The sequence below is a fragment of the Geosmithia morbida genome, assembly GCF_012550715.1.
Source record: "Geosmithia morbida isolate 1262 chromosome Unknown scaffold_15, whole genome shotgun sequence".
NCBI classification, from domain to species: Eukaryota; Fungi; Ascomycota; class Sordariomycetes; order Hypocreales; family Bionectriaceae; genus Geosmithia; species Geosmithia morbida.
In genome coordinates, this window is record NW_023336202.1 from 510823 (window position 1) to 537586 (window position 26764).

Consider the following 26764-nt stretch of genomic DNA (forward strand, 5'->3'; position numbering starts at 1 on the left):
TCCTCTACTGTCTATATTGTCCTCGTGTCTAGCATATAGCTAGGTGCATCTCCCAGGGTCTATAACCCATCCTCTCTCTCCTCAATCGTCATCGTCACACACACACACCCGCACATATAGACACCGTCGCCGGCCCTCCCGCCATGTCAGCCTCGAGACCCTTCTCCGCCAGCTTCGCTAGGCTGGCGTCAGTCGCATGCCCTCGGACCCAGCGGTCCTACACAGCACATTCCCTCTCGCGGTTATCGAGGTCATATGTCGCGTCATCTATCCGTCGATCAACGCCCTCATCGGCTATCATCCGTCGCGCCGCCCACCCTCGAACCTTTACCACCACCACGCCCCGGAGGCACGGCCACATCGATCCTCCCAAGCCAGGAGAAGAGTGAGTCCGTCCTCTCTTGCGTCTTTTATATCTTCCCTTCTTATCTTCCCGTCTTTGCCGCATACGTATATCAGAGGGCGGAAGATTAGTGCTGACTCAGACATTGGGGGGGAAAAAAAGACTCTACGTAACTTTTATCGAAAAGGACGGCGAGGAGTACAAGTTTGCCGTCAAAGAGGGCGACAACCTGCTCGACATTGCCCAGGCCAACGATCTCGAGATGGAGGGCGCTTGCGGAGGCTCCTGCGCCTGCTCCACGTGCCACGTCGTAGTCGTCGACGAGAACTATTACGACAGCATCCCCGAGCCCGAGGACGACGAGAACGACATGCTTGACTTGGCTTTCGGTCTGACCGAGACGAGTAGGCTGGGGTGTCAGGTCTACATGACCAAGGAGCTGGATGGGCTGGTTGTCAAGCTGCCTTCGATGACGAGGAATCTGCAGAGCAGCGACTTCCAGTAGAGGAAGAAGAAGAAAAGGAGAAGGACGCGAATATCCTGTATTGTACGATTATCACTACCTGTCCGGGAATAGACATGGCGAAGCATATGGGGTTGGGGGAAATTCACTGTACACCATACGTTATAATTCTGTCGAAGAAAGAGAAAAAAAAAAGCATATGACAAAGGGGAAAACTTGTCTAAACCCTTCTCCTGATCTTCTCTCTCTCTTTTCGTGCCAGCTCTGCATATACGAGACCTCATGACATGACATGGATGTGAGATAACAGAAGACTTGAGAGACAGATCATGCCTCCTCCAATGCCGCCTTGGACAGACCACCTCCCCCCGACGCAATCAGGTCCAAGAAACCCTTCTTGGTCATGTCGTTGACCTTTTCCACCCTCTTATCCATACCGATGATTCCGTCCTTGCGCGCCTCCCTCTCGGCCTCGATGGCAGCTACCTGCGCCGCCCTGACGGCGTTGAACAGCTTGACGACGCCGCGCTGCGCGACCTTGCGCAGCCGGCGCTCCGTGCCCAGGACCTCGGCCGTGGTCGACTCAGCCTCTCCCGTCGTCTCGTTGCGCGTGGCGACGAGCACGTCCCTGACGCGGCCCTTTTCGGCTGCCAGCCTCTTCTGGTCGCGAATCTGTTTGCGGGCCTTGGCCTCGAGCGCGCTGTCCTGGAGGGCCCGCGAGGCCTCGTGGGCCTCCAGGCTGCGTGACAGAACGGGGTCGCTCCGTTTCGACGACGTGAGCTTGGTCGACAGGATGGCCGACATGGACTTGGCGAATGCGCTGTTGTCGTTCTTCTTCTTGGACAGAGACTTGCCGTTCAGCTCGTCAAACTCATCCTCCTCCTCCTCATCGTCATCATCATCATCGTCGTCGTCGTCGTCGTCGTTGTCGTCAGGTGACCCCGCTGCTTCCTCTTGGTCTTCATTATCGTCCTCTGACTCGGGCTCCGGTGCCCTTTTCGCCTTCAGTGACATCTTGGGCGCTGCCACCGCCGACTTCTTGGCGGGCTTCTTCTGGTCATCCTCCGAGCTGGAGAGGGGGCCGTCGTCTCCACCATCGTCTGATTCGACAGCCTGGTCAATTGTCGCATTGTGAATATCCTCGCCGTCCGAGTCGAGAAGGTTGACGGGGTCAAAGTCGTCGCCTGCCTTTGCCGTCGGTGCTTCCTCCTCCTCGGAGTCGCTGTGGTATCGTTGCTGTCTGCGCTTCTGCTTCTTCTGGGGTCGCTGTACCCGGGATTCGGCGTTCCGCTTCTTGGTGTGCCTGCTTGGAGGCATGGTGGGGATGTTTAGGTGTGTCTTTTTCGTTCTTTCTGACCTTTTTCCAGAAGAATAGTTGAGAATGCATGCAGATGCTGCCGCCTGCAAAAAAAAAAGTTTGGCAAAATTCCCTTTTTTGCCGCTCTGTTTTGCCCCAATTCGGCGGGGCTGATGCTGCTGTGATGGCGGACGCCTATTTAGGAAGGCGGTCGGTATCTACTAAGAGCGAGCGCTGGGTAGATTACAGACTATCACCCCGTGTAATGATGTCTGCTATTGATACGCTGTAGCATCACCTTCGCAGCACCATTAACTTACTTGTACGTCTTTCCCGACCGGGTAGAAAGAGGGTAAGAGAAAGGGTGGGAATATAAAGATGTTTATATGTATATGCTCCATCTATTGTTCGAACTACATATTGGTTTTCTCAGACTCTGATGACACAGCTACAGCTGCTTATATTGGCTGTACACGGCGCTGGAAACGCGGAATGTCCCTGGTGAACTTCTCGGGGTCATCACGCGCACCGTCCTTCCAGTACTCGTATTCGATCCACGCATTTTCGGGCATCTGCTCCTCCATTGCGGCCATCCAATTTCCAAGTTCGGGGCTCAGGGGGATGACACCAGTCTCGAGAACGTACTGATCCCACAGCTTGATGAGCGCCTGCAGCCTCTCGGGCTCCTTCTCCGCCAGGTCGTGGATCTCCCCTGGGTCCTTGGCCAGGTTGTACAGCTGCCACTTCTCGGGACCCTTGGGCTTGGGGATGAAGACGATCTTCCAGTCTCCCTTGCGGACGGCGGCGCGGCCACACGTCTCCCAGCCGTTGATGAAGTCCTCTTCGTGGACGCGCGATTCCTTGTTGAGAAGGTAGGGTACCATGGACTTGCCACGCATTCCGACAATCTCGCGGCCCTGGTACGTCGGGGCGGGGTGCTTGACGCCAGCCATCTCTAGGATGGTGGGGGCCAGGTCCATGACGGTGGAGAACTGGTGCGTGATGCTGCTGCGCTCGATGCTGTCGTCCAAGAAGCCTACGGGGGGCTTCATGAGGAACGGCACCCGCACCCCGCCCTCGGTCGTGTAGGCCTTGTACAGCCGGCTCGGGGCTGTGGCGGCCTGAGCCCAGCGCGGCCCGTACCAGATGAAGGAGTCTCCGTTTCCGAGGTTGTCCACGTTGTTGTTGTAGTACTTCCTGAGGTGCTGCATCATGTTTCCTTGCACGATGGGGTACGTCTCGTAGGCGGCACCCTCGGCGCCATTGTCCGACAGGAAGCACACGAGCGTGTTGTCCAACTCGCCCGTATCGTCGAGGTAGCCGACTACCTTGCCGACGTTGATGTCTATGGACTCGACCATGCCCGCAAACACCTCCATGGCGCGGGCCGAGTTGCGCTTCTCCCCGTCGCTCAGCTCGCTCCACTCCTTGACCTCCTCGGCCGAGACAGGGTGGGGTTCAACGTCCTGGGGCACCATGCCCAAGTCCTTGAGGCGCTGAAGTCGCTTGAGGCGGAGGGCGTCGGGGCCGTCGTCGTAGACGCCGCGGTATCTGCGGATGAGTTCCTGGGGTGCTTGGAGGGGCCAATGGGGGGCCGTGAAGGGCAGGTAGCCGAAGAACGGGCGCTCGTCTCCCCCCTCCTTGCGGTCCTTGAGGTATCGGAGCATCTTGTCACCGTAGCCGTTGGACGAGTACCACCCCTCGGGGAGCTGGCGGACATACTCGCCGTCCTCGCTGTGCAGCGCGATGACGCTCATCGTGAGGAATTCGGGCGACTGCTCGCCAGCCTCGAGCTGCGGCTCGTAGGCGTAGTGGTTACTACAGGCCGGGAGATGGGCAAAGCTACGTTCGAACCCGCGGACCTTGGGGCTCCTCTCCGGCGTCAGGCCCAGGTGCCACTTGCCCGCCATGAGTGTGCTGTAGCCGGCATCGCGGAGCACCTCGGGCAGAGCAACGACGCGCTCATTGAGGTAGCCTTCATATCCCGGCATACCCCTCTGGACATTGGTAGACATCTTGCCTGAGGGGTCATTCTGGCCCGAGATGTTTGTCCATTCGATCAGGTTACCCAGACCGGCAATGTGGTTGTCGGTGCCGGTCATGATCATGGCGCGCGAGGGAGAACAGGCGGCGGCGGCGTGGAAGTCGGTGAATCGGAGGCCATTGCGAGCTAGCTTGTCAATGTTGGGAGTGTTGATCTCGCCGCCAAAGCAACCAAGGTCGGAGAAACCCAGGTCGTCGGCGACGATGACGAGGAAATTTGGCTGCTTGGAGGGCGCCATGACGGAGAGGGGCAGTATGTAGAGTTGGCAGTCTGCTCTTCTTCTTTGCCAGCCCTTGACAAGCGCTCTACCAATTGAGTATTGAGTATACCTGCAGGCCCCGCCCTCTCGTTGATGAGTAGAGCTCTCTACCTTGACAAGGAACGGGTATTGGACCTCGGGCGTCAATGTTAGAGGTATAAATGAATGGATTGAGGGGGGGCAGACAGATAGAGGAGAATGAGGGGGGAAGAAAGGGTCCGATGATCGGTGCAACATTGTCTCATACGCGCACGAATGAGTTTACTTGGTTCTCCCATTATTACTGTCCTACAGCTATTACTCTCTTTGACTCAATAGCTCTGTGCATTGACACATGATGCAATACTGTCTTGTTACGCACCTGCCTTTCTGCATGGATGCGCGTTCAAGGGAAGGTGCGCGGCGTAGACGGGTACCAATGCAACTTGCCCAATACAGGGAAACCCAGCCGACAACCGAGATATTGCTAGCAATTGCAGCGCTAGCAATAATACAGCCTCAGAATAGAGATACGCAGTATTTTAGCTGGTAGAAGTACTGCTAGCAGTGTTCCGTGTGCTGTAATACGCTGAATGCTATGCCGTATTACATTGTACGTTATTATAACTTATAACTTATCATGCAGACGACAATAGATGTGGTATAAGGCAAGTGCCACTGTGCTACTTCGCGCTAGTATTTGATCGTACCTTCCTAGAATGAACTATTCCTGATCCGGGAAGCATCACCGACTACCGAAAACCATCTCGGTCGGCTTCTCATCCTACATCCTATGCACACCGAGTCACCGACGCAGTGGGCCGTCAGGTAGACGGGGATCAAAGACCATCATCATTCGGCATGCATCGTCAATTCCAAGCCGACGGTAGTTTGGACAAAGTCTGGGCATGATACGATGAAACAAACGCCAGTTCCCGCAAACGTTGAGAGTGGACACCACCCCGATCTTCACGGGCTTGAAGTGGGAATACCAAGGTTCTGCTACTGCATGGTTGAGGCGCCCGTTGTGGAGCAAAGAGCTGCTGAGATGGCTGATAATTCGACAAGACGCTGGTTGCGTGATTGACCCCCCTGCTGTGTGTGCTCGCTCTTTGTGTTCTGCTCCCACGAGTACCGAGTACCATGACGACGAACTCCCTTACCCCTACAACTTGTACTAACTCGATTCAACAGTACACCGTACAAGTATTAGCAACACTTTCCGACGGCGGCTCATCTGATGTTTCTACTCAAAACGGTAGGACGGCTGCTCAGCACTTGTATATATATATGTATGTATATATATACACACATATATATATCATACCGTGCCCATCATGCTTTCCGTCCGAGTTGACCTGCACCTATCGACAACACACCGCCAACAGCATCTGCCGCACATCTCTGTTGTTCTCCAGGGACCGTGACACCTCTTTTGTTCCCTCCCTGACATTGTTGCGGAAATGGCTGCAAGAAACCACCTCGGACGCCTTCATGCCTACTGGCTGGGCTCCGTTGTATGCATGGGCGGTTTTCTGTTCGGCTACGATAGTGGAATGTGAGTTTGACAACGAACGCGCCCAACCGGATATTGCCGCCGGGGGTAGAAGCTAACGAGCCCTCTTTCTTTCCTCTGCTGCAGTGTCGGAGGTGTTCTCACCATGGCATCGTTTGAGCGCGACTACGGTTACGGAAAGGCGACGGAGACGCGAACTAACTCCCTCGCCGTCGGCTTGCAGCAGCTAGGAGCCTTTGTTGGATGTTTCATTGCCTGGCCCATTACTGCCAGGCTCGGGCGCAAGCTTCCGCTCATGATCTTCTCTTTGGTCTTCTGCATCGGCGCTATGATTCAGACCATCAACACTGGTTCCCTGGCAGCATTCTACGTCGGTCGTGTCATCGCAGGACTAGGCCTGGGATCATCCACCGTTGTAACACCCATGTTCAACAGTGAGATGACGCCCAAGGAGCTTCGAGGCCAGATTGGTTCCTTTTTCCAGCTTTTCTACACCATTGTACGCGTATCCCTCCACCTCCCCGCATTCCATTGGATACCCACCTACTAACACAACTCCAGGGCATCTTCACATCGTACTGGGTTGACTACGGTGTCGCCAAGTTACCTGATGACCCTACAAAGGAGTGGCAGATACCTATCGGACTCCAGATCCTCCCGGCAGCCATTCTCGGCCTGGGAACCCTTACTCTCAAGGAAAGCACCCGCTGGCTGACCAAGAAGGGCCGTCACGATGAGGCCTGGGAGAGCTTGAAGTGGATCCGAGCCGACGATTCCCAGACCGTGGCCGACGAGATGGAAGAGATTCGCCAGGGAGTCGAGTACGAGAACCAACAGACGGAAGGCTTTCATATCAAAGGTGTGTATCGCCCACTCCCCACAGAACATAGGCCAAGACATGTATGTACTTACCACCTTTTCAAATAGAGCTCCTCCAGCTCTCCAACTTCAAGCAAGTCTCGGCAGCCGTCTGCATCATGATGGCTCAACAAGCCACAGGAGCCACAGCCTTTGCCTACTTTGGCCCCCAGTACTTCTCGTTGCTTGTCGGCCCCGGCGACCGCAACCTCCTCCTGACGGCAATCTTTGGCGCCATCAAGGTGGCCGCCTGCGGCTTCTTCGTCATCTTCCTCGCCGACCGCCTGTCGCGTCGCCTCGTCATGATTGGCGGCGCCGCCCTCATGGCCGCCTGCCAGATCACCACGGCCGCCGTCGTCAAGGCCAAACCTCCTCCCACAGAGACGAACTCGGGGGTCACTCCTTCGGGAATCGCCACCATCGCTCTCATCTACCTCTTCGTCATCATCTACAACTTCAGCTGGGGTCCTCTCCCCTGGCCTTATATATCCGAGTACGTTTATCCTCCTTGCCACCTTGGTCCCCTTTATGCTCGAGAGACCCAACTGACTATTGTTTCCCAGGATCTTCTCCGCTCGTATTCGTGAGCCAGGTATGTCCGCCGGCGTTGCCTCCCAGTGGCTCTTCAACTTTGTTTTCTCCTTCGCCACTCCCTACATGATGGACGACATGGGGTGGGGCACGTTCCTCCTCTGGGGTGTCTTTGACATTGTCATCGCCATCATCGTCTTCTTCTTCATCAAGGAGACCAAGGGTCTATCGCTCGAGCAGATTGCCCACCGGGGAGACCAGAATCAACGGGCTGTCAACCACAAGACGAGTGACGATCTCAGTGACTCGCGGAGGGCGACTGTCGACCATGTCTCCAAGTAGCGGAGGGGCTGGGATCAGCATCTCATGCAATAATACACAGCTTGATGTTTTACGTTTATAGAGGTTATCGCGAAGATTGTATTTTTTCTCTTTATCCGTAGCTTCTTACATGTGTCCTCCTCATTACATCTCCCCTAGCAAAACAAAAGCGATATTATTATGGTATTATAGAAATGCCAGTGGCCTAAATTCCGACAAAAAAGACATTACCTGCCAAGATGGATGCGCTTCGAGGTGGGGTTGGTTTTTCTTCTCCTTACGCCTATAACTCCAGAGGCTTCTTCACAATAATGGCCCGAGAGTTCTTGAACTTGAGACTACTCGTACACCTGCCTGATCTTAGACCACAGAGAAGACAGAGTGTTCTCGCCCTGCACCTGCCAAACGGGAGGGGGTGGGGGAGGGGGCACAATGTCCATGGACCAGCGCTCCTCGCCGTCGATGAAGAGGCGGTAGTGCAGCTGGCTCTGGCCGTCGACATCTTCGATGGTGAAGGCGCCGAACTTGGAGGTTCCGGTGGGAATGTACCTGGCATGCGGTAAGTAACGTTTCCTTGCCCGTAGAGTTGAGACATGAACCTACCCGAGCTTGATATCCTCATCATCCGTCTGCCTGTACGTATCAAAGAGGCCGGAGAACTGGTCCAGAGGACTGGTAGAAAACTCGTAGGCGGCGGCGGACTGAGGCCAGCGGGAGTCTGGAGGGGGAGGGAACTTGGTGGCGGCAAACTCGTGACGGTCTCCAGACAGGATGACGACGGGGGTGCCCTGGGCGCCAGTGTCCCACATGGCTTCAAGGATCCTGCTGCGCTCGCCGAGGAAACCGCCCCATGTGTCCTCGACGTTGATGGGCCAATTCTTGGTGAAGGGGACGGACGATGCGACAAACTTCCACTTGATCCCGCGGGGCATAGGACGGGCGAGCCACGCGAGGAAGTCTTCGAGCTGGTCCTGACCGAGCATCGTCTTGTCCGAGTCGTCGGATGGGACGTCATTGTCGGACCGGTAGCTGCGCGTGTCCATGAGGAAGAAGCTGGCGGGGCCCTGGGCGAACTCGAACCACGTGGCGTCCTGGCGGCGGGCACTGGAAGACCCAGCCTTGATAGCTGCAGGAGGATTCAGATTTCCCTGGTAGATGTTGAAGGGTTCAACGGCGGCCTTGTACAGGCTGGCTTCGTTGCCGCCGGACCAGTCGTTGGAGATCTCGTGGTCGTCGAGTACATGGATCCAGCTCAGGTTCTGTGCCACGGGAGCCCAGTCAGGCGAGGCGTACACCTGGCGGTACTTCATCCGATACTCCTCCACAGACTTGCCGAAGCGCTGGGGCACATCGATGTAGATGAAGTCGCCGAGGAAGAGCATGAATTGCGCGCCTAGATCGGGGAGCTTTGCGGCCAGGGGGCGCAGACCTGGGATGGCGAGGGCGTGATCTAGAGGGTTGTAGGGGAAGCGAGGCAGGATACACGACGTCGACAGGAACGTGTACTTGCCATCGTGGTACTCTGGCATCTGGCCTGGCTTGGGGGGCGACAGGAACTCGCCTGAGTGGTTGTTGGATGTCCGCCACTCGTAGACGCGCTGCTGGGAGTGGATAAGAGGCACCGTCATGGTTGCGGTAAAGTCGGTCTCGTCGGTGGTAGAGTGGACAACACCCGCAGTGTGCCAAAGGGTGTTGTCAAACGGCGGGTGCGGGTCCTTGATGTGGATCTCGATGCTGACGGGCATGGCGGCCTGGTCGGGCTCACGGATGAGGAACCTGGCCTCGTTGTGTGAGGTGTAGCCGAGACGGACGAACGATAGGTCGTCGGCGGGGTATAGCCACCTGCCACGATAGAGGGCGTCGGCAGTCAGGAGGACGAGCGCAAGGTTGATGGAAAAGGTCAAGGCAGACGACCAGAAATGCCTGACGCCGGGGGAGCCCCAGAGGATAATCTTCCAAGGCTTGGTGTCCTTCTCGCTCAGGACGACATCCTCCTCTATCTTGACATCATCGGTGACGACAGCCGAGCCTCCGTTGGACGAAGGGCTAACCGTCTCTTCAACGGTGACGGTGATTGTATCGTTGCGGACCTCGAGAGTCGGCACGGCGTAGTAGGCGGCGATAAAGGATGGGACGTATGCGGCGAAGCATGCAAAGACAACTGTTGGAAGGATGGCCTAGTAGGAGAGAAAATCATGGTTAGTTAGGCAAGGGGGGTTTCTGGCGTGGATACTCGATGGCTTCGACGGTCCCGACGGGCGCGGCTGATCCAAAGGACATACAGGGAACTGTAAACCGACATAGAGTCAGTGAGAGAGCGATATGAAACCTTGGTCTAATCTAGGAATCGACGTACCAGTCTGAAGAAGATGATGGCTGCGAATCTTAGAGTCGTTGATGAAACCCTGGCTAGGATCCGTTGGACGGCCATGGTGAGCAAGTTGTTTAATGAATGTGAACACAGACCAAGAAGGGAAAAGTGGTAAGGCTAAGACTTTTGAAAAGAAAGGGTATGAAACGAGAGTAGTGAAAAGATCAGGGACAGGTGTAGCCAGCACACTTCATGTCATATTACTCTTCGTTTACGTCGCTCTAGTTAGAAGAGCATAGGGGGTTGAAGCAGGAAATCAGGAGAGAAGGAGACGGAGCTTAACATAGGATGAGGTCACCACTAGGGGACATGGGTATTAGAGTGCGTAAGCAGGCATTGACCACTACGCCACAGGCAGTTCGTGACGCCACAGTTCGTTTAATTGCATTATGATGTTGAGGCCACCGTTGCGGCTGGTGACTGATGTGTGGCTAGTAGCTTTCTGCTACTGATTCAAATTTATTTTCGGTGTCGGCGTTGCTATAATTCCGCCCCGTCATAGGCTTGCTGCTGCTGCTGCTGCTGCTGCTGCTGCTGCTGCGTCGTGGCACTAACCCCCTTGTTGCCCATGAGCTGGGATCAACTTGTCGGACGAGAGTCGACGATTCATAATACACCACACCGAGCACACGCGACAACCTCCATCACCCGCCACGATGAGACTGCTGACGCTGACGCTTGGGCTCATCGCCCTCTTCGTTACCAATGTCGCTGCCACGGCACTGACCTACAACCTCCAGGCGCACGAGAAGGCCTGCTTCTACGCCGAGACCAAGAAGGACAACGAGAAGGTGGCATTCTACTTTGCCGTACGTCGCACCACCGTGAACATCACCTACCGACCACGAATGCACACCCACAGACATTCATCAGGGAACGCTTCTGCTGTTCTTTTCTGGCTGACTCGAGCATATACTGTTATAGGTGCAAAGCGGTGGATCGTTCGATGTTGACTACACTGTCGAGGGTCCCGGCAACAAGGTCATCCTGGAAGGTGAAAAGGAGCGTCAGGGTGACTTTGTCTTCACAGCTCAAAAGCTCGGAATCTACTCGTTCTGCTTCAACAACGGGATGAGCACCTTTTCTGACAAGTTTGTCGACTTTGAGATTTCGGTACGACGCGCCAACACCAGGTGAACAGGATAGAAGAAGCCAGGGAGCATCGTCGACTAACAGGTGCGCCACATAGGTCGAGAACGAGTCGCGTGCCCAGCTTCCCTCCAAGCAAGGCACCTCACCCGAGCAGACGTCAGTCCTCGAGGAATCCATCTTCAAGATTTCAGGCCAAGTCTCTACCATCTCGCGAAACCAGAAGCACTTTCGCACGCGCGAGAACCGCAACTACAGCACCGTCCAAAGTACCGAGAAGCGCATTATCAACTTTAGCATTATCCAGATCCTCTTAATTGTCTGCATGGGGGCTCTCCAGGTGTTTGTCGTCAGGTTCTTCTTCCAGGTTTGTGATCCCACCTCCCGGCTACCCTCACAAACTCAGCAACTGACAACCATTATAGGGTGCGCGCAAGGGTTACGTTTAAAAAACGGCGTCAAATAAAAAGGAGGGTAACGAAGCATTTCATGCAATGGTTATGGGTTTTTTTTGTTTGTTTTATGAGGCGCGGGCTCCCCAAGAGAGAGGCTACTTTTCCGGACATGCTGTATGGGTTTTTGGACGTGAGGCGCCGGGTCAAGCGAGGGTGTATCATCATATGTCGCAAGCACGGTATCATTCGCTTGCATCTCGCAGAGTTGGGCGAAGAGGAAAATTGTGAACGTATACGTAAATCCGCATCATTTTGTTTCTCCTGTGATGATTTGTTGTTATTGGTGTTATATTTGTTGAAGCTAGTAGAGAGTAGAGCTCCAACACGATCATGTATGTTTTGCGCAGATGTGTCTATGAAAATGTGGCTAGTGTCGCTGCGGCGCTAAGCCACAGTGGCTCACGTAAGATGAAATTCCCAACTCGCCATTGTCCTCATCACGCCAAACCTTTCCTCTCAACCACCAAAACAATAAGTTCCCCCTCCCTCCTTCGACACCACAATGGCATCGATAGCCTCATCACTGCAGGCTGCGCTGCCGAAGCCCAAGTACACGGGCGAGGAGGAGCAGGTGCCACGTCACGCGCAGCAGCGGGGGCCGCGCATCGTCGGCGCTGGACAACTCGATGAGACGCAGGTCGTTCTGAAGCGTTCGGGCCCGCCGCCATACGGCCAACGATCAGGATGGCGTCCGAGAGGACAAGAAGACTTTGGCGATGGAGGCGCCTTTCCCGAGGTCCCTGTGGCCCAGTACCCGCTCGGTATGGGCAAGAAGGGCGAGACGAAGAGCAACGCGTTGGCTGTGCAGGTTGACGCAGAAGGCAAGGTGAAATACGATGCCATCGCCAGGCAGGGCCACACCGAGGGCCGTATTGTGCATACCTCTTTCAAGGAACTCATCCCCCTCAGGCAGCGGGCCGATGCGGGCGAAATAGACCTCTCGCGACCGGACAAGGAGGCCGTCGCGGCGACGACGGACAAGACGCGAGATGCCCTGGCCAAGCTCATCAGCGGCGCCGTGGCTGCGCAGAAGCCCAAGAATGTCAACACGGGCAACCGAAAAGACGCCACGTTTGTGCGATACACCCCGGCGAATCAGATGGGCGACAACTCGAAGAAGCAGGACCGAATCATGAAGATTGTCGAGCGGCAAAGGGACCCGTTGGAGCCCCCCAAGTTCAAGCACAAGAAGATACCCCGCGGACCGCCGTCGCCTCCGCCGCCTGTCATGCACTCGCCGCCCCGCAAGCTCACAGCTGAGGACCAAGAGGCGTGGAAGATCCCGCCCCCGGTGTCCAACTGGAAGAACCCCAAGGGATTCACCGTGCCGCTGGACAAGCGGTTGGCGGCCGACGGGCGCGGTCTCCAGGACGTGGTCATCAACGACAAGCACGCCCAGGTCACGGAGGCTATCAAGATGGCGGAGCGCCATGCGCGCGAGGAGGTGCAGCAGAGGGCCAAGATGCAGCAACGCCTGGCCGAGAAGGAGAAGATGCAGAAGGAGGACAACCTACGCAACCTGGCCCAGCAGGCTCGTGCGGAGCGTTCCGAAGCGATACGCAAACGCCGGGACTCGGCAGGCTCCAGGGACTCACGCGACGACGACACTCGGAGGTCGCGTTCCCGATCGGGCAGCTACAGCAGCTACTCTGGATCCGGCAGCGAAGACGAGGAGGACAAGGCGATCCGCGAGCGTGAAAAGGCGCGCAAGGAGAGACTGCGCGAGGAGGAGAGGAAGCTGCGCCAGAACCGCATGGGCGCCGAGCGGCGCATGCAGGTCATGGCCCGCGAGCAGAACCGTGACATCTCCGAGAAGGTGGCCCTGGGACTGGCCAAGCCCACCCAGTCCAAGGAGACAATGTACGACTCGCGCCTGTTCAACCAGACCAGCGGCTTCGATAGCGGCATCAACGAGGACAACCCCTACGACAAGCCCCTTTTTGCCGCCCAAGAGGCCATCAGCAGCATCTACCGGCCCAGAGCCAACGTTGACGATGATGACGACCCGGAGGCTGGAGACAAGGAGATGGCCAAGATTCAAAAGTCGAGCCGGTTCGGTGAGGCTCTAGGAAAGGGTACATTCAAGGGAGCTGGTGAAGTCGAGGTCGGTTTTTTTCTTCTTTTTTTCCTTTATGTACTTTTCTTTTTCTTTCCTCCCTCTTTTGTCTTTCTCGAGCGTGAAAGATGATACTACGACATCTCCAAACGTGCAATGCTAACGGAGGGTATCGGTGTAACAGGCCCGCGAAGGACCCGTCCAGTTTGAAAAGGATGCCCCAGACCCTTTCAACGTCGACAAGTTCCTCTCCGAGGTGGAGCAGTCGACGTCGTCTAAGCGAGGGTACGGCCTGCAGGATGAGGGAAGCAGCAGCAGAAATACGAAGCGGGCTCGCGTCGAGGGCGAGGACGACGATTAAAGAGATGTCAGTTACATGAAGCAGGGCATTACATACGTTGTACAATTTTTTTTTTAAATTTTTTCCATCAAAATCTTCTAATCTGAATGTCGCTGCCGACGCAGCTGTCACTCCCTTCCACCATCTCTGAGCTGTAGACCCACCAACCATGGCCCTGCTTGTTTATCGGAGCATCGCACTATGCGGTTTTTTTTTTTTAAAGAGTAGATGTTTTTTTGTGTATGCCTGTTCTGGCTGCTGCTTGGCAATCACTGCCATGACGCAGATACTCAAGCTTGTGCCGACGACAGAAACAAGACCGAGCTCCAGCAAAACAGGCGATGATCCGATGGCCTCATGATCCAACGACACGACACGTACGGGGTGCAGGTACTTCGAGTCTAGGTACTCAAACCCGGTAGTCCAGGGGTTCTACGTAATGCCAAGCAATAGATCAACAAGAGTTGGCCTACTTCTCGGGCTTTACTTGGCATCGGCACTCTATAGAAACGAAGCATTCGGCGAGTTGGGCGGGGTCAAGGTTGAGATGCACGACTACCCTCTTTTCCCCGATATTACTAGAAACATTGATAGATCCTGTCGACTGCATCTTCACATGTACCTGTAGGTTGCGTCCCACGTTGTCGAGATTGATGAGACAGAACTCGGTACGCTTGTTGGAATGGATGCATCCAACGTCCGGTGGTGCACGAGAACGATTGACGACTCAGACTGTTCAATTGAAGGATCTCGAGTTGAGAGGGACTTTCCTGTCGATGGTCCATGGCGATTTTTCCCCGCACGGTGGCCGCAGCAGTCACCCGACGAACAACGACCCGCACAATAACGTACGTTGTAGCTCCATTCCCCCCTCTTTATGGGGTTGTGCCGATCTCTACCTTCAAGAGGATTGGGTGCTAGTCTTCTTGCGTATAGTTGACAGCATTGTCATGGCTACGGGGGCGGAGGTATCGGCAACAATCAGGGCTCCGGCGCCGACGTACTTGTGCTGCTTGCAGGCAGCCAGAGCTATATAAATGTCGTGAGGGCCTCGTCTGGGTTCGATATCTCCCCGGGCTCATCCGCCATCTACTCCCAATCTGCCTCGCCCGAGATGATTATTAGCGTCCGATCCAGAGGCCTCTTAGGCGTTGCGGCCTTCCTACCGGCCCTCGCGGTTGCTCAAAGTCAAGAGTCCACCGGCATCCAAGTTGATGGGAAATCCTTCGCCCTCAATGGGGACGGCGTCTCGTACCGCTTCCACGTCAGCGACGATGACGGCGATCTGATCTCCGATCACTTTGGCGGAGCAGCCACCGAGATGATCAGCTTCCCTCCCCTTGCCGAGGTCCACGGGTGGACTGAAATCACGGGCCGTGAGCGCCGCGAGTTCCCCGACTCCGGGCGCGGCGACTACCGCACTCCTGCGGTGCAGATCCGCCAAGGCGAAGGCACCCCCGTGAGCGCGCTACGGTACAAGTCTCACGACATCATCAAGGGAAAGCCCGAATTGGCGGGGCTCCCCTCAACTTGGGGCGGCGAGGACGATGCGACGACGCTGGTGGTGAACTTGGAGGACAAGCTCAGCGGCGTCCAGGCTGCTCTGTCGTACTCCATCTTCCCCAAGCACGACGCCGTAGCGCGCAGCGTCAACATCACCAACAGCGGCGACGGCAACGTGACCATCGAAAAGCTGGCCAGTCTGAGCGTCGACCTTCCATACGAGGAGCTCGACATGATCAACCTGCACGGCGAGTGGGCACGCGAGGCCCAGCGCAGGCGCAGACCTGTCGACTATGGCATTCAGGCGTTCGGGAGCAGCACCGGCTACTCGTCCCACCTGCACAACCCGTTCCTCGCAGTCGTCTCCGCCGACGCGACCGAGTCCCATGGCGAGGCTTGGGGTTTCTCCCTCATCTACACGGGCTCCTTCTCGGTCGAGGTGGAGAAGAGCTCGCACGGCTTCACCCGGGCCATGCTGGGCCTGAACCCATCCCAGCTGTCGTGGAAGCTGGCCCCCGGCGAAACCTTCACTTCGCCAGAGTGCGTAGTCGTCTACTCGGACCAGGGCGTGGGTGGCATGTCTCGCAAACTGCACCGGCTGATGAACCGCAACCTCATCCGACCTCGGTGGGCCAAGGCTACGCGCCCCATCCTTCTCAACAGCTGGGAGGGAATCGGCTTCGACTTCAACCAGACCAGGGTCGAGAGGCTGGCCAGGGAGACCGCGGACCTTGGCGTGAGCATGCTCGTTCTGGACGACGGCTGGTTCGGCGACGAGTACCCCCGTCTCGCCGACAATGCCGGACTGGGCGACTGGGTCCCGAACCCGGAGCGCTTCCCCGATGGTCTGACCCCCGTAGTCGACTACGTCAACAGCTTGGACGTGGCGGATCGCGATGGTCAGAAGCTCAAGTTCGGCCTCTGGGTAGAGCCCGAGATGGTGAATCGCAACTCGACCCTGTATCACGAGCACCCGGACTGGGCTCTCCACGCGGGTGACTATCCGCGTACCGAAGTACGCAACCAGCTGGTGCTCAACGTCGGCCTCGTCGAGGTGCAGGACTTCATCATCGAGACCGTCTCCGGGATCCTGCGCAACAGCACCGGCATCTCATACATCAAGTGGGACAACAACCGCGGCATGCACGAGATTCCCGACTCGGAGACGTACCACCGCTACATGCTTGGTCTGTACCGCGTGCTGGGCGAGCTCGTCGATCGCTTTCCCGACATCCTCTGGGAGGGCTGCGCCTCGGGCGGCGGCCGCTTCGATCCGGGCATGCTGCGCTACTTCCCGCAAACCTGGACCTCTGACAACACCGACGCCCTCGACCGCCTAGCCATCCAGTTCGGTACCTCCCTGGCCTACCCGCCCGCCGCCATGGCCGCCCACGTCAGCGCCGTGCCCAACGGAAACACCGCCCGCGTGATCCCCATGGAGTTCAGGGGCCACGTCGCCCTCATGGGTGCCAGCTTTGGCCTCGAGCTCGACCCGGCGGAGATGAGCGAGGAGGAGAGGTCCAAGGTTCCGGGGCTGATTGCCCTGGCTGAGCGCATCCGCCCCCTCGTTCTCGAGGGTGACGTGTACCGCCTGCGACTGCCTGAGCAGTCCAAGTGGCCCGGCGCCGTGTACGTGGCCGAGAACCAAGAGTCAGCAGTCCTCTACGCGTTCCAGACGCAGGGCGTCGTCAACATGGCTGGCCGAGCCGTCTTCAGTCTTCAGGGATTGGACCCCTCGACACGCTACCGCCTGGACGTGTTTGGCGGTGATGAGTACGGCAAGAATGCCACTTACTGGGGCAGGACGCTCATGAATGTTGGCCTGCAGTTTGCCTTTGAGGGGGACTACGACAGTAGGGTTGTCGTTCTGAACAAGGTATAATCTCGGGGAGGCGCGTATGAATGAAGACAATAGTAAGATGGTATAGTGTGAATTTGATAACAAAAGAAAGTGGGTATATTCAAAGTCCTTGACCGTCTTTAATCATCCATGTCTTGTAACATCAACTTCCGTCCACCAAGTACAACTAACTTATCAGAAGCCTCCTTGAGTAATATAATGATTATAACCTTTTTTTCCCTTTTAATTAATATCAGTCCGGTTCAGGGTTCCGGTTTTTTGTTTTCGTTTTCTTAGGGGGGGGGGGGGTTGTTTTTGTTTTGTTTTTGTTCTTGTTCTTGTTCTTGTTTGCATTTACTGCTTGATGTGCTCGTTGAGCAGCTGGACAGCGTCATCCCAGCCACGCGACTCGGCCATCTCGACGACGGTCTGGCCCATCTCCTCCCTGGCCTCGAGGTCTATGCCGCCGCCTTTCTCGAGGACGATCTTGAGCACGTCGAGATCGCCGAGCTCGACAGCCTGGAACATGGCGTTCCACCCACGGTACATCTTGTTGGGGTCGGCGCCGTGCGCGAGCAGCATCTCGAGGATGGCCGTGTCCTCGCCGTGATACCTGCGCAGGGCCTTGACGATGGGCAGGTGCTCTCCGGGGGCGTTGACGTCGGCGTTCCCGCCGTTGGGGTCTAGCAGGTACTCGACGATCTCGCGGTGGTCTTCGCGGATGGCGCTGGTGAGGGGCGAGAAGACGCCGCCGTTCTTATCCTCGACAGAGACGCCGGCAGCCAGCAGCATCTTGACCGACTCGAGCTGGTTGGCGACGACGGCGCGCTCCACGACGCCCTTGAAGGCGCGGGGCTCGGACAGGACGTGCAGGATGCGACGCAGGATGGAGGGGGTGTGCACCGCCATGAAGATGGGCCAGTCCTCGCCGCGCTTGTTGGGGTCGGCGCCGCGCGAGATGAGGAGGTCGATCATGTCGAGCCTCTTGTCGCGGATGGCCGTGGTCAGGGGCGAGCGGCCCTTGGGGCAGCGCTCGTTGGGGTCCATGCCCTGGTTCAGGAGCCACTCCAGCGCCTCCATGTTGTTGCAGGCCACGGCCGTCTCGACGATGCCCTTGGGGTTGTTGAGGTCGGCCCCTGCCTTGACTAGTTCGGGAAGGAAGCGCAGCCGGTTGTGGGTGATGCACTTGAAGGCGGGATACTCGCTGGCCGGCACGTTGGGGTCGGCGCCGTTGCTCAGCAGCAGGCGGAGGATGTCGGGGCGGTTATCGCGGATGGACGTGCAGAGGGGCGTGTACACGCCGTCTTTCTTGGCGTTGGGGTCGACGTTGGCCTTGAGCAGCACGCGGATTGACTCGATGTTGTTGACGCTGGTGGCCAGCTCCATGATGCCGGGGGCCTTGCGGGAGTCCGCGCCACGCTCCAGGAGGATCTTGAGGCAGGGGGCGCGGTACGTGGCCGGCCACAGCAAGTGCTTCGGTCCGGGGAGGTTGGGGTCCGCGCCGTTGTCGAGGAGGCAGGTGACTATGTCGGGGCGATTGCAGGTGATGGCCTCGAAGAGGGCCGTCTTGCCCTCGCTGGTCTTGGCGTTGGGGTCCGCGCCGTAGTGCAGCAGCATCTCGATCAGGTGAGGGGGGGTCTTCTTGTTGATGGCGATGGTGAGGAGCGTCTCGCCCTCGGCGCTGAGCTGGTCGACGTCGCCGCCGTACATGAGGAGAAGGTGCGTGATGGAGACATTGTTGCTCCCGGCAGCCAGGACGGTGGCCGATTCCTGCTCGTCGTGGCCGGCCTTCATGTTAGGATCGGCACCGTACTTGGCCAGCATGGCCGCGCCGGGGAGGAAGCCCTTCTCGACAGCGGCGAGCAGAGGTGTCATGCCGTCATGGTCGCGGTCGTTGGGGTCGGCGCCGAAGCGAAGAAGCAGACGAACGCACTGCGCGTGCTGTCCGCGGATGGCGTCGATGAGAGAGTTGATCTCGGGCCCCGTGTTGGGCGACACACCCCGGTCGAGGAGCTGCTCGACCAGCTTGTGGTTGCCGGCGCGGACGGCGGAGATGAGAGCGCCCTTGAGGCCGGCTCCGTCGCCGCTGCCGGGGCTGCTGCATCGGGGCGTCCACCGGGGGACCGAGGCGGGGCTGGCCTTGAGGTGGACGACGCCCTTGGCCGTGCTGCCGAGGTCGAGACCTGCCATCTCCTCCAGGATGGTCTCGTCCGAGTTGGATCCGCCGCCCGAGTGTTGCGACAGGGCCTCATCGAGGGCACTGGCGTAGGGGTGGCCCCCGGACTTACCAGTCTGGCTCTGGCGTTCGTCGACGGAGCTGGGGCTGGTGGCGGTCCAGCGGCGAGCTTCGCTCATGGTGTTGCTCTCGTCTGGGTGGGCGGCACCGTTGCTCCGGCTCATGAGGGAGGAGCCCTCGGCCATCCAGGGCAGGGGCGGGAGCGAGGGCTGCTCGTGTGAGGGAGTGTGAGGAGCCTCGTGGGTGAGCTGGCGGTTGGGCGGCGCAGGGTTGGGGAAGGACGGGGGCGGGACGTTGACGACGGATCGTGATCCGGAGGCGGAGCTGGTCTTCTTGGAGTCGAGCCTGTCCAGGGCGGCCTGGAGACCGGTCAGGCCGATGCCTGTGCCGCTCTGGACCTTGTCCTCGCCCAGGCTCCACTGGAACATGAGGGAGCTGACCTGGAGGCTATTCCTGTTGACCTCGAGGGAGTGCGACATCTTGTGGAAGTCCATGTCGCCGAAGAGCTTGCTGAGCCCCCTCTTCATCTTGCTCATGGTGCTGTGCTTGCGCTCGCCATCGAGGGCGCGGAGGAGCATCTGGTCGAGAACGTTGAAGTCGGCCTGGCAGAGGCGGAACTTCTTCTCCATCTCGGCCAGCAGCTCATGCGGGAAGAACTGCTTGGTGCGCGTGCACTCCTCCAGGCCGGCCTGGATCGACAGGAGGACGTGGCATGTCGAGAGGAACTCATGTGCGAGAATGTCGGTGCCGCCGTGCAGGTGCGAATGGGTGACGGACGTCAGGTACTCGAGGAGGTGGACGGCGATCTTGTCGCCAAACTCCGTCGTTCTCGTGCATAGGTCGAGGCATTGCCCCTGGTACTTGGCTGAAGAGGCCATGGTCGACCTGTACCTGTACGATGCGATCAAGAAAGCGGCTGGACGCTTGTGCGTTTCACTCACTCGCTGGAGTTCTTCAGCTTGGAAGACGCTGGTCTTGGAAGAAACTCGTCTGAGAAGCGTGTCCGAAAAGAGAACAAGCAAGGTCGCAAAGGGCGAGTTCAGATCTGAAAGAGGAGAACAGCTTGCCTGCTTTCTCTATATAAAAAAAAAATCGAGATTTTCTGCTCTCTGCTGGTGAGATTTGAAGGGGGGGGTGGGGGGGGGACGACAAGGACGGCGAGGATGGATCCAGGAGATACCTACTAGTTTCAAGTGGATTTCTGTCCTAACTACTATACAAGTACTGACATGATATAATAAACGGCGTCGAATATGGATAGGTCCTCATCATGTCCTAGGATACATCCATGCATATGCCATGCATGCATGGGTGTGAAGAAAAATCCCCCCCCCCTCACCCCTCAAGGCTAAGACCCGAGCGTTCTGCGAATTTCGTCATACTACTTATTACAATCGTAACATCATATCGTACTATCACTACTCGTACTCGGTAACCTCGAGAGTTGCGGAGTGCGAGTAACAGGTACGAGATCGTCGATAGATCGTATCGTCTGGACTCGCGGAGCATGCCAATAGTCTACGATAGCCTACAACGTTCTGATGAAGAATACTATTACGACGTATTACTCGTAACCTGATCGGGGCTGGGGTCCATCCTTGACGCCTCCCGGACCTTGCTGCCCCCAAACGTGCAACAGCCAAGAAGTGGACGGTACGGAGATAACGGCGTTGAAGAATTGCCAATAGCTTCACTCAGCTGGTGGCTAACTACCTGTTATAGGCTATAATATGTGCGTGTACATGCACGAGTCGCTTGAATTCCGCACATTCGGACAGTGGTGCGCGCGTGTGCGCACAGCTAATGCTCCGTATTACTATATGCAAGAGCCTGGGTAACCGCTCTTAGCGTTATGGACGTCGTATCTGCTCCATCTTCGCAAGCTCGGCGGAGAGATCCGGCGTCTAGGATTATCGACTGAGCTAGGCGATAACTCGCATGGTGTCAAAACAGACTATGGCCGCCAGGCATTGGCATGCAAGCAGCAAGAGTGCTGGCGCCGTTTCACCAGTACGAGTAGCAACCCCCCCCCCCTCCCCCCCAGTCGAGCCCGGACCAGGGACCGGGGAGAGGCGACCGGCCAAGAGTACGGATACTCCGTGCTCCGTACTTGTATGAGCATAGCTTGGCTGAGCCTGGTGCCAGGAATGCCAAGCAGGGGAGGATAAGAGATGAATCTCTTCAACGTGGTTGACCTTGCGAGCGCGGCTGTCCGCCGAGCCTGTAGCCTGAGATACTATGAGTAGAGTCTAGTCGTAACTGTCAGGACTATCCCACAAGAGATCCACCAAATACGGGGGCTGCATGACTAGTCGACATCCTCCCTCCAATACGGCTAGACTATTGAGATTTGGCCTTGTTCCGTTGGGCCATTGATGTTATCGAGTTACCCACTAGTCCGTTGGGATAGTACGGATTACAGATTACAGGTAGTCTTCCTTCTTTCTCCTCCTCCTCTTCTTGCCTTGCTCCTGTATGTACTAACTAATATCTCTGGCTCTCTTCTGGCACAGCTTACGAAGAAAGTGTCGGTGGAAGCCGTCGGGAGAGTCTTCTCCGCCATCGCTGCTCGCTCGCTTTCTCTACTCGTATCACAACAGCCGTCGACCTCGGTTAAGAGAAAGATAATAATAATGAAAATTAAAAAAGACGCCATCATCCTTCTAGGAAAAGGGGCCGAACGGACACTACGGAAGAAACTGCGGAGTACTCGTGGTTTGATAGAGATTACCACTACACTAATGCAGACCGATACAGACGCTTACAAGGTCCAGAACAATGGTGATGCAGACCCCCGAAATGCCGTCCTCAACTCGCACGTGGTTTACCGGCATAACTACAAGTATTACTCCGTTCTCCGCAGTAATATCTCACCTGTCCCCTACCTGTAGGCTGTACCTGTACTCGGCGTACGGAGAATACGAGGGTTCAATCTCTCGTTAATAACCCATCACTCCACGTAGAGGTGGGCCGACAACGATACCTGATGGGTCATGGCCCTACTCAGGAATTGTGTCAAGATAAGTCACGACATTGGACAGTGACCCGGAGCAGGTACCTATACGACACTCCTCCCTCCCATGCCGGCATCCTGCAAGTACCTATACCATGGATATATACCCATGGAGGACGCTACAGATACACAGATACAAGACACGCACGCCTGCTATTACCTCCTACTACTATAACGTGACAAACTGATATGCTTGCCTGTCCTCCTCCCCTGCTGGCCCTTGCCCGGTAGTCAGCGTCCTTGCTCTTGCAGAGACTGCTATATAGAGGGGGGAGAGGGGGTGAATACATAGTGCATGTATGATGATGCTAAGTAGCGGCGGTGTTTTTCCCCCGTGAGGTCCATGATTTGTCTACCTTTGAGCTTTGCGCACATCATCATATGACCCCGTTCACCGGGGTGCCGGTTGTTGAACGAGTATCTGTTTGTCTGTCGAAGAGGATGAACCCCATCAACCCCATCGTTTTTGCAGCGTCTCTTGCCGGAGGCTGAGCCGGGCTGAGTCTGAGTCTTGACCCCGAGATAACCCCAGCTTAAACTACCGGTTCATTTGATATCCGTACTCTTTTGGCGAACGCAATCTCAGCATATCTACTCCGTACAGATTGCGAGTACGAAGATTCGAGCTATCTACTCATGACGTGGTACTCGGTAGCGCAACGTATAATATCTATAGTTATTGCTTGAGCAAGTCTGCTGTGTCCCGTCACGAAGTGCAAACCCCGTACGATGACAACATTCAGCCATCTTACATGGTCTCCCCCTCCAGAGGCTGCCGTACAAACCCCCCCCCCCCCCCCAACGGAGGACAAGCAGGGGTTATCACGTGAGGATGTATTTTCTGTCCGGGGACGGACGGGTGTAACACACCCTGCAGTGTGACTTTCTTTTGGTGATGGATTAACCGTCTGACCATCTCCTTTGCTTTGCGAGCTTGTGTGCGGCATAATACGACCTACGGGGTTACTCGTGTACCGCGCACAATGCCTGGTCCGATTGCCACATTCCCGCCAAGGTTACGTAGGAAAAAGCAATTAGATTCTCCGATCATATGTCATTTTACCTCGGTTTTGTTTTATTTTATTCTTTGCTTTTTTTTAACTTTTTTTTTTTTTTTTGCTTTTTGTAGATCATCCGTTTTCTGTCAATGTTGAAAAGATCGAATGCTCAATATTGCTTTTGCTGCCTTATATATATACATCCGACTCCTTCCCCGCACGTCACAGCCATGATGACGTGAGATCACAGAGGACAAGCAATGGCTTGTTGTCTTGGGAATCAAAGAAATCGAACAAGATGGCCCTCAGACTGAATCGCTCGACTATCAGCTCAATAGCCTCGATATATTGATCGATACGAGCACAAGATTCCGAACCCCAGCAACCATGTCACCCCCCTCCTTCTCGGCCGCAAGGCCCCTCCTCCTTGTTGCCCCCCTTGTGTCTTCGACGGCAAGCCTCCTCTTCGCCTGGGACCAACACCTCTTCCTCTCGCTCCTGGCGCACCCGACAATCGCTGAGCCCGTCACCGCGGGCCCCGAACCCCACGCCGGCACCAACGCCCTCCTCCCTCCCTACTTCCGACGCTTCTTCCGCCGCGGCCTCGGTCGGGTCGTCACCTTCCTCGCCGTCACCACGTGGTCGTCCCTCGGCGCCGTACACCACTTCGGACCGCTTCTGCGGTCCAAAGGCAGCCTGGGATGGTACGTCGGCGCCGCAAGCCTGGCCGTCGGACATCTCCTGTTCGTGCCCGCTGTGGCTTACCCTATAAAGAGCATATCGGAGAATGAAGGTGGCGGCGTCGAGGTCCCTGTCGAGGATGCGGCGCAGAAGGATGCTGCTGGTGGGGGGGGGCTGTCCAATATCGACCATCTCAACCGATGGCTTCGTGTCAACCTCGTCAGGACACTCACCACAGACACTGGTGCTTGGATCTGCGCCGTCACCGCCGTGACCAAGACGTTCACCGCTTGAGTAATGCCAACAGCTTAAGCTGCATATCGGGCATCATCACGTGTATAACGTGGCATGAATGTACCACTCGATGAAAACCTGAGCGAGACGTTATTATAGAGAAAATATGACACTTCGCTTACAGCTGACTGCATGTATCATTGTCAAAGATGGAAATCAGTTAAAAACTAAACGTATGCCATTTCCGTTTACGGAAAATAAATAACAAGTCCCAAAACAAAAGCTGACCGACATCCTCCGCGAATATCGTATCAAGTCATTCTAGTCCACCGCTCTAGCCTCGTCCCCTCTCACGCTTTCATGGCGTCTCCCAGATAATCAGCTGTCGCTGAACCTGTCTAGAACCACTCGCCGCCCAACCAGCGGTTAACAAAGTCGATCGACGACTTGGGCTGGTCCATGGGCACCATGTGGCCGGCCTGGAAGATGCGCATGAAGGTCAGGTTACCGCTCGACTTGACCTGGCCGTACGACTTGGCCTTGGACTCGCTCTCCGTCGAGATGACGAGGTCCTCGGACTTGGCCTTGGAGTAGGCCTGGTGACCCGACCACTCGAGCTCGTTGGTCCAGGCCTCGTTTCCGAGCCAGTTGCAGATGTAGTCGACGTCGCCGGCGTAGATGAGGACAGGGATCTCCTCAAGGATCTTGGGGACAAGCTCGTGGTAGGGCTTCATCCAGTCACCGGCAAAGACAAAGTTGCGGTTAATGTCAAAGTTGCAGCTGTCGTAGCTGTCAACCTCGGCGCCGACAGCCTTGCGGACAGACTCCTTGTTCAGGAAGTCAGAGGTCCAGCCGACGCCGGGGTAGCAGAGGTTCGACTCATCCTCGCAGGGGCCACGGATGTCGTAGACGTTGCGGCCAGTGCGCTGATACGGGCCGATCATGGCGTTGTTGCAGTAGATGGTGGCGGGAACGCAAGACCAGGCGCTACCGGAGCTGTAACAGCTGTTGATGAGGGACTGGCAGCGGGGGAGGGCGTTGTCCATGCTCTGGCACTCGCTCTCACTCAGCACAGCCTCGTGGCCACCCTCACCGCAAGCCATGGGGCGGTAGTAGGCGTACTGGGTGTAGGGGTCGGTGATGCCGTTACCAATCAAGATGCTCTTGAGGTTGATGTTGCGCTCCTTGTGCGAGAGAATCTCCGAGGTAAAGACGGGGATGTAGTGACCAGCGTACGATTCGCCAGCGATGTGGAAGTCCTGCTTAGCGTACTCGGGGAACTGGTGGAAGAAGAGAGTGAGGAGGGCGTAGACGTCCTTTCCGGCAGCAACAGTGTCGCTGACGCTGCTACCGCTGTAGGAATAGCCGACATTGACGGGCTGATCGAGGAAGATGACGGAAGCGTTGTTGTTCCAGGCACTGGGGTTCCTGTCGAGGCCAATCTTCTTGTTGACGAAAGAGGGACCGAGCTCAAGGAAGAGACCGGTGAGGGAAGAGCAGCCAGGGCCACCGTTTAGCCAGAGCACGACGGGGTCGTTCTTGGGGTCGTTGCGGGACTCGAAGAACCCTGAGTGGAGTCAGTAAAGAAGAGAAGGAGAGATGATTAAAGAGTTTGATCACCGAGGCGGGGTGCGTCTTACAGTAGAAGAGATGCTTGTCCTCCTCCTCATCATCGAGGTAACCACTGTACTGCTTAACGTCGTCGACGCCAAGAACCGAGGGGTCGACAGACTTAGCACGGAGGTTGTAGTTCTCGAGCTTTCCACCAACCATGCGCTGAGAGCCCTCGATGCCGTTGGTGCCCATCTTCTTGACCTCCGCACCCTTGACGACATGTTCCCATTCGCTGTCAGGGCGGCGGCTGGCTGGCTTAGGCGTGGTGCCCATGGCTTGCTTCTTGAGGATCTCGACGGCATCAGCGACGGCATCAGGCATCAGAGTGGAAATGTCCTCCCAAGCACCGGCGGCATCGGCACTGGCCTTGCCGAGCAGGCGCTCAAGGGACTCAGCCCAACCCTCGGCAGCAGGAAGGGAATCAAGGATGGGGTTTCCAGAGCCGCCGAGCACTTTCTGGTCCTGGAGTCCCAGGGCGGCGGATGCAGCACCAAGAGTGAGAATGGACGATGACAGCCGCATGGTGGCGATGCCTTCGATGGATGAAGGGATGAATTTTGAGGAAATGGATGGAAATGCCGGTCTGGAAAGCGGCTGTTGTGTGATGATGATGGAAGAGTCAAGGTTAGAACTCAGCAGCCAGCTCCCATGATAAGCAGGCAGCTTGTCTCAGGCACACCTTCAGGCCCTCGTCGCTCAGCGGGCGCTTTCAGCGGCTTCAGA

General features: G+C 56.7%; 11 protein-coding genes across 11 annotated transcripts; 6 read left to right on the plus strand and 5 right to left on the minus strand.

Moving 5' to 3' along the window:
- Positions 1-143: 143 nt before the first annotated feature.
- Positions 144-848, plus strand: GMORB2_3004 (ferredoxin-2, mitochondrial; the record flags this gene model as incomplete). Its single annotated transcript, XM_035464980.1, has 2 exons — positions 144-385; positions 506-848. The coding sequence occupies 2 exons, from the start codon at positions 144-146 to the stop codon at positions 846-848; spliced, it is 585 nt and encodes a 194-aa protein (XP_035319218.1).
- A 285-nt stretch (positions 849-1133) lies between these two features.
- Positions 1134-2123, minus strand: GMORB2_3005 (mitochondrial fusion and transport protein UGO1; the record flags this gene model as incomplete). The annotated part of the gene is made up of 1 exon (XM_035464981.1): positions 1134-2123. The coding sequence occupies one exon, from the start codon at positions 2121-2123 to the stop codon at positions 1134-1136; it is 990 nt and encodes a 329-aa protein (XP_035319219.1).
- Positions 2124-2561: 438 nt separating this feature from the next.
- Positions 2562-4385, minus strand: GMORB2_3006 (arylsulfatase; the record flags this gene model as incomplete). The annotated part of the gene is made up of 1 exon (XM_035464982.1): positions 2562-4385. The coding sequence occupies one exon, from the start codon at positions 4383-4385 to the stop codon at positions 2562-2564; it is 1824 nt and encodes a 607-aa protein (XP_035319220.1).
- A 1463-nt stretch (positions 4386-5848) lies between these two features.
- Positions 5849-7632, plus strand: GMORB2_3007 (MFS quinate transporter; the record flags this gene model as incomplete). The annotated part of the gene is made up of 5 exons (XM_035464983.1): positions 5849-5943; positions 6028-6400; positions 6463-6760; positions 6829-7252; positions 7323-7632. The coding sequence occupies 5 exons, from the start codon at positions 5849-5851 to the stop codon at positions 7630-7632; spliced, it is 1500 nt and encodes a 499-aa protein (XP_035319221.1).
- Positions 7633-7949: 317 nt separating this feature from the next.
- Positions 7950-10042, minus strand: GMORB2_3008 (alkaline phosphatase D; the record flags this gene model as incomplete). Its single annotated transcript, XM_035464984.1, has 3 exons — positions 7950-8160; positions 8215-9788; positions 9968-10042. The coding sequence occupies 3 exons, from the start codon at positions 10040-10042 to the stop codon at positions 7950-7952; spliced, it is 1860 nt and encodes a 619-aa protein (XP_035319222.1).
- A 596-nt stretch (positions 10043-10638) lies between these two features.
- Positions 10639-11520, plus strand: GMORB2_3009 (to endosomal cargo receptor Erp3; the record flags this gene model as incomplete). Its single annotated transcript, XM_035464985.1, has 4 exons — positions 10639-10791; positions 10907-11095; positions 11172-11438; positions 11497-11520. The coding sequence occupies 4 exons, from the start codon at positions 10639-10641 to the stop codon at positions 11518-11520; spliced, it is 633 nt and encodes a 210-aa protein (XP_035319223.1).
- A 508-nt stretch (positions 11521-12028) lies between these two features.
- Positions 12029-13943, plus strand: GMORB2_3010 (SNW domain-containing protein 1; the record flags this gene model as incomplete). Its single annotated transcript, XM_035464986.1, has 2 exons — positions 12029-13630; positions 13767-13943. The coding sequence occupies 2 exons, from the start codon at positions 12029-12031 to the stop codon at positions 13941-13943; spliced, it is 1779 nt and encodes a 592-aa protein (XP_035319224.1).
- Positions 13944-15036: 1093 nt separating this feature from the next.
- On the plus strand, positions 15037-17307 carry GMORB2_3011 (alpha-galactosidase; the record flags this gene model as incomplete). The annotated part of the gene is made up of 1 exon (XM_035464987.1): positions 15037-17307. The coding sequence occupies one exon, from the start codon at positions 15037-15039 to the stop codon at positions 17305-17307; it is 2271 nt and encodes a 756-aa protein (XP_035319225.1).
- A 312-nt stretch (positions 17308-17619) lies between these two features.
- GMORB2_3012 (Ankyrin repeat) lies at positions 17620-20379 on the minus strand (the record flags this gene model as incomplete). The annotated part of the gene is made up of 2 exons (XM_035464988.1): positions 17620-18951; positions 19000-20379. The coding sequence occupies 2 exons, from the start codon at positions 20377-20379 to the stop codon at positions 17620-17622; spliced, it is 2712 nt and encodes a 903-aa protein (XP_035319226.1).
- A 3520-nt stretch (positions 20380-23899) lies between these two features.
- On the plus strand, positions 23900-24487 carry GMORB2_3013 (uncharacterized protein; the record flags this gene model as incomplete). The annotated part of the gene is made up of 1 exon (XM_035464989.1): positions 23900-24487. The coding sequence occupies one exon, from the start codon at positions 23900-23902 to the stop codon at positions 24485-24487; it is 588 nt and encodes a 195-aa protein (XP_035319227.1).
- Positions 24488-24825: 338 nt separating this feature from the next.
- Positions 24826-26563, minus strand: GMORB2_3014 (cathepsin A (carboxypeptidase C); the record flags this gene model as incomplete). The annotated part of the gene is made up of 2 exons (XM_035464990.1): positions 24826-25994; positions 26068-26563. 2 exons carry the CDS (start codon positions 26561-26563, stop codon positions 24826-24828), a joined length of 1665 nt encoding a protein of 554 aa, XP_035319228.1.
- Positions 26564-26764: the final 201 nt, after the last annotated feature.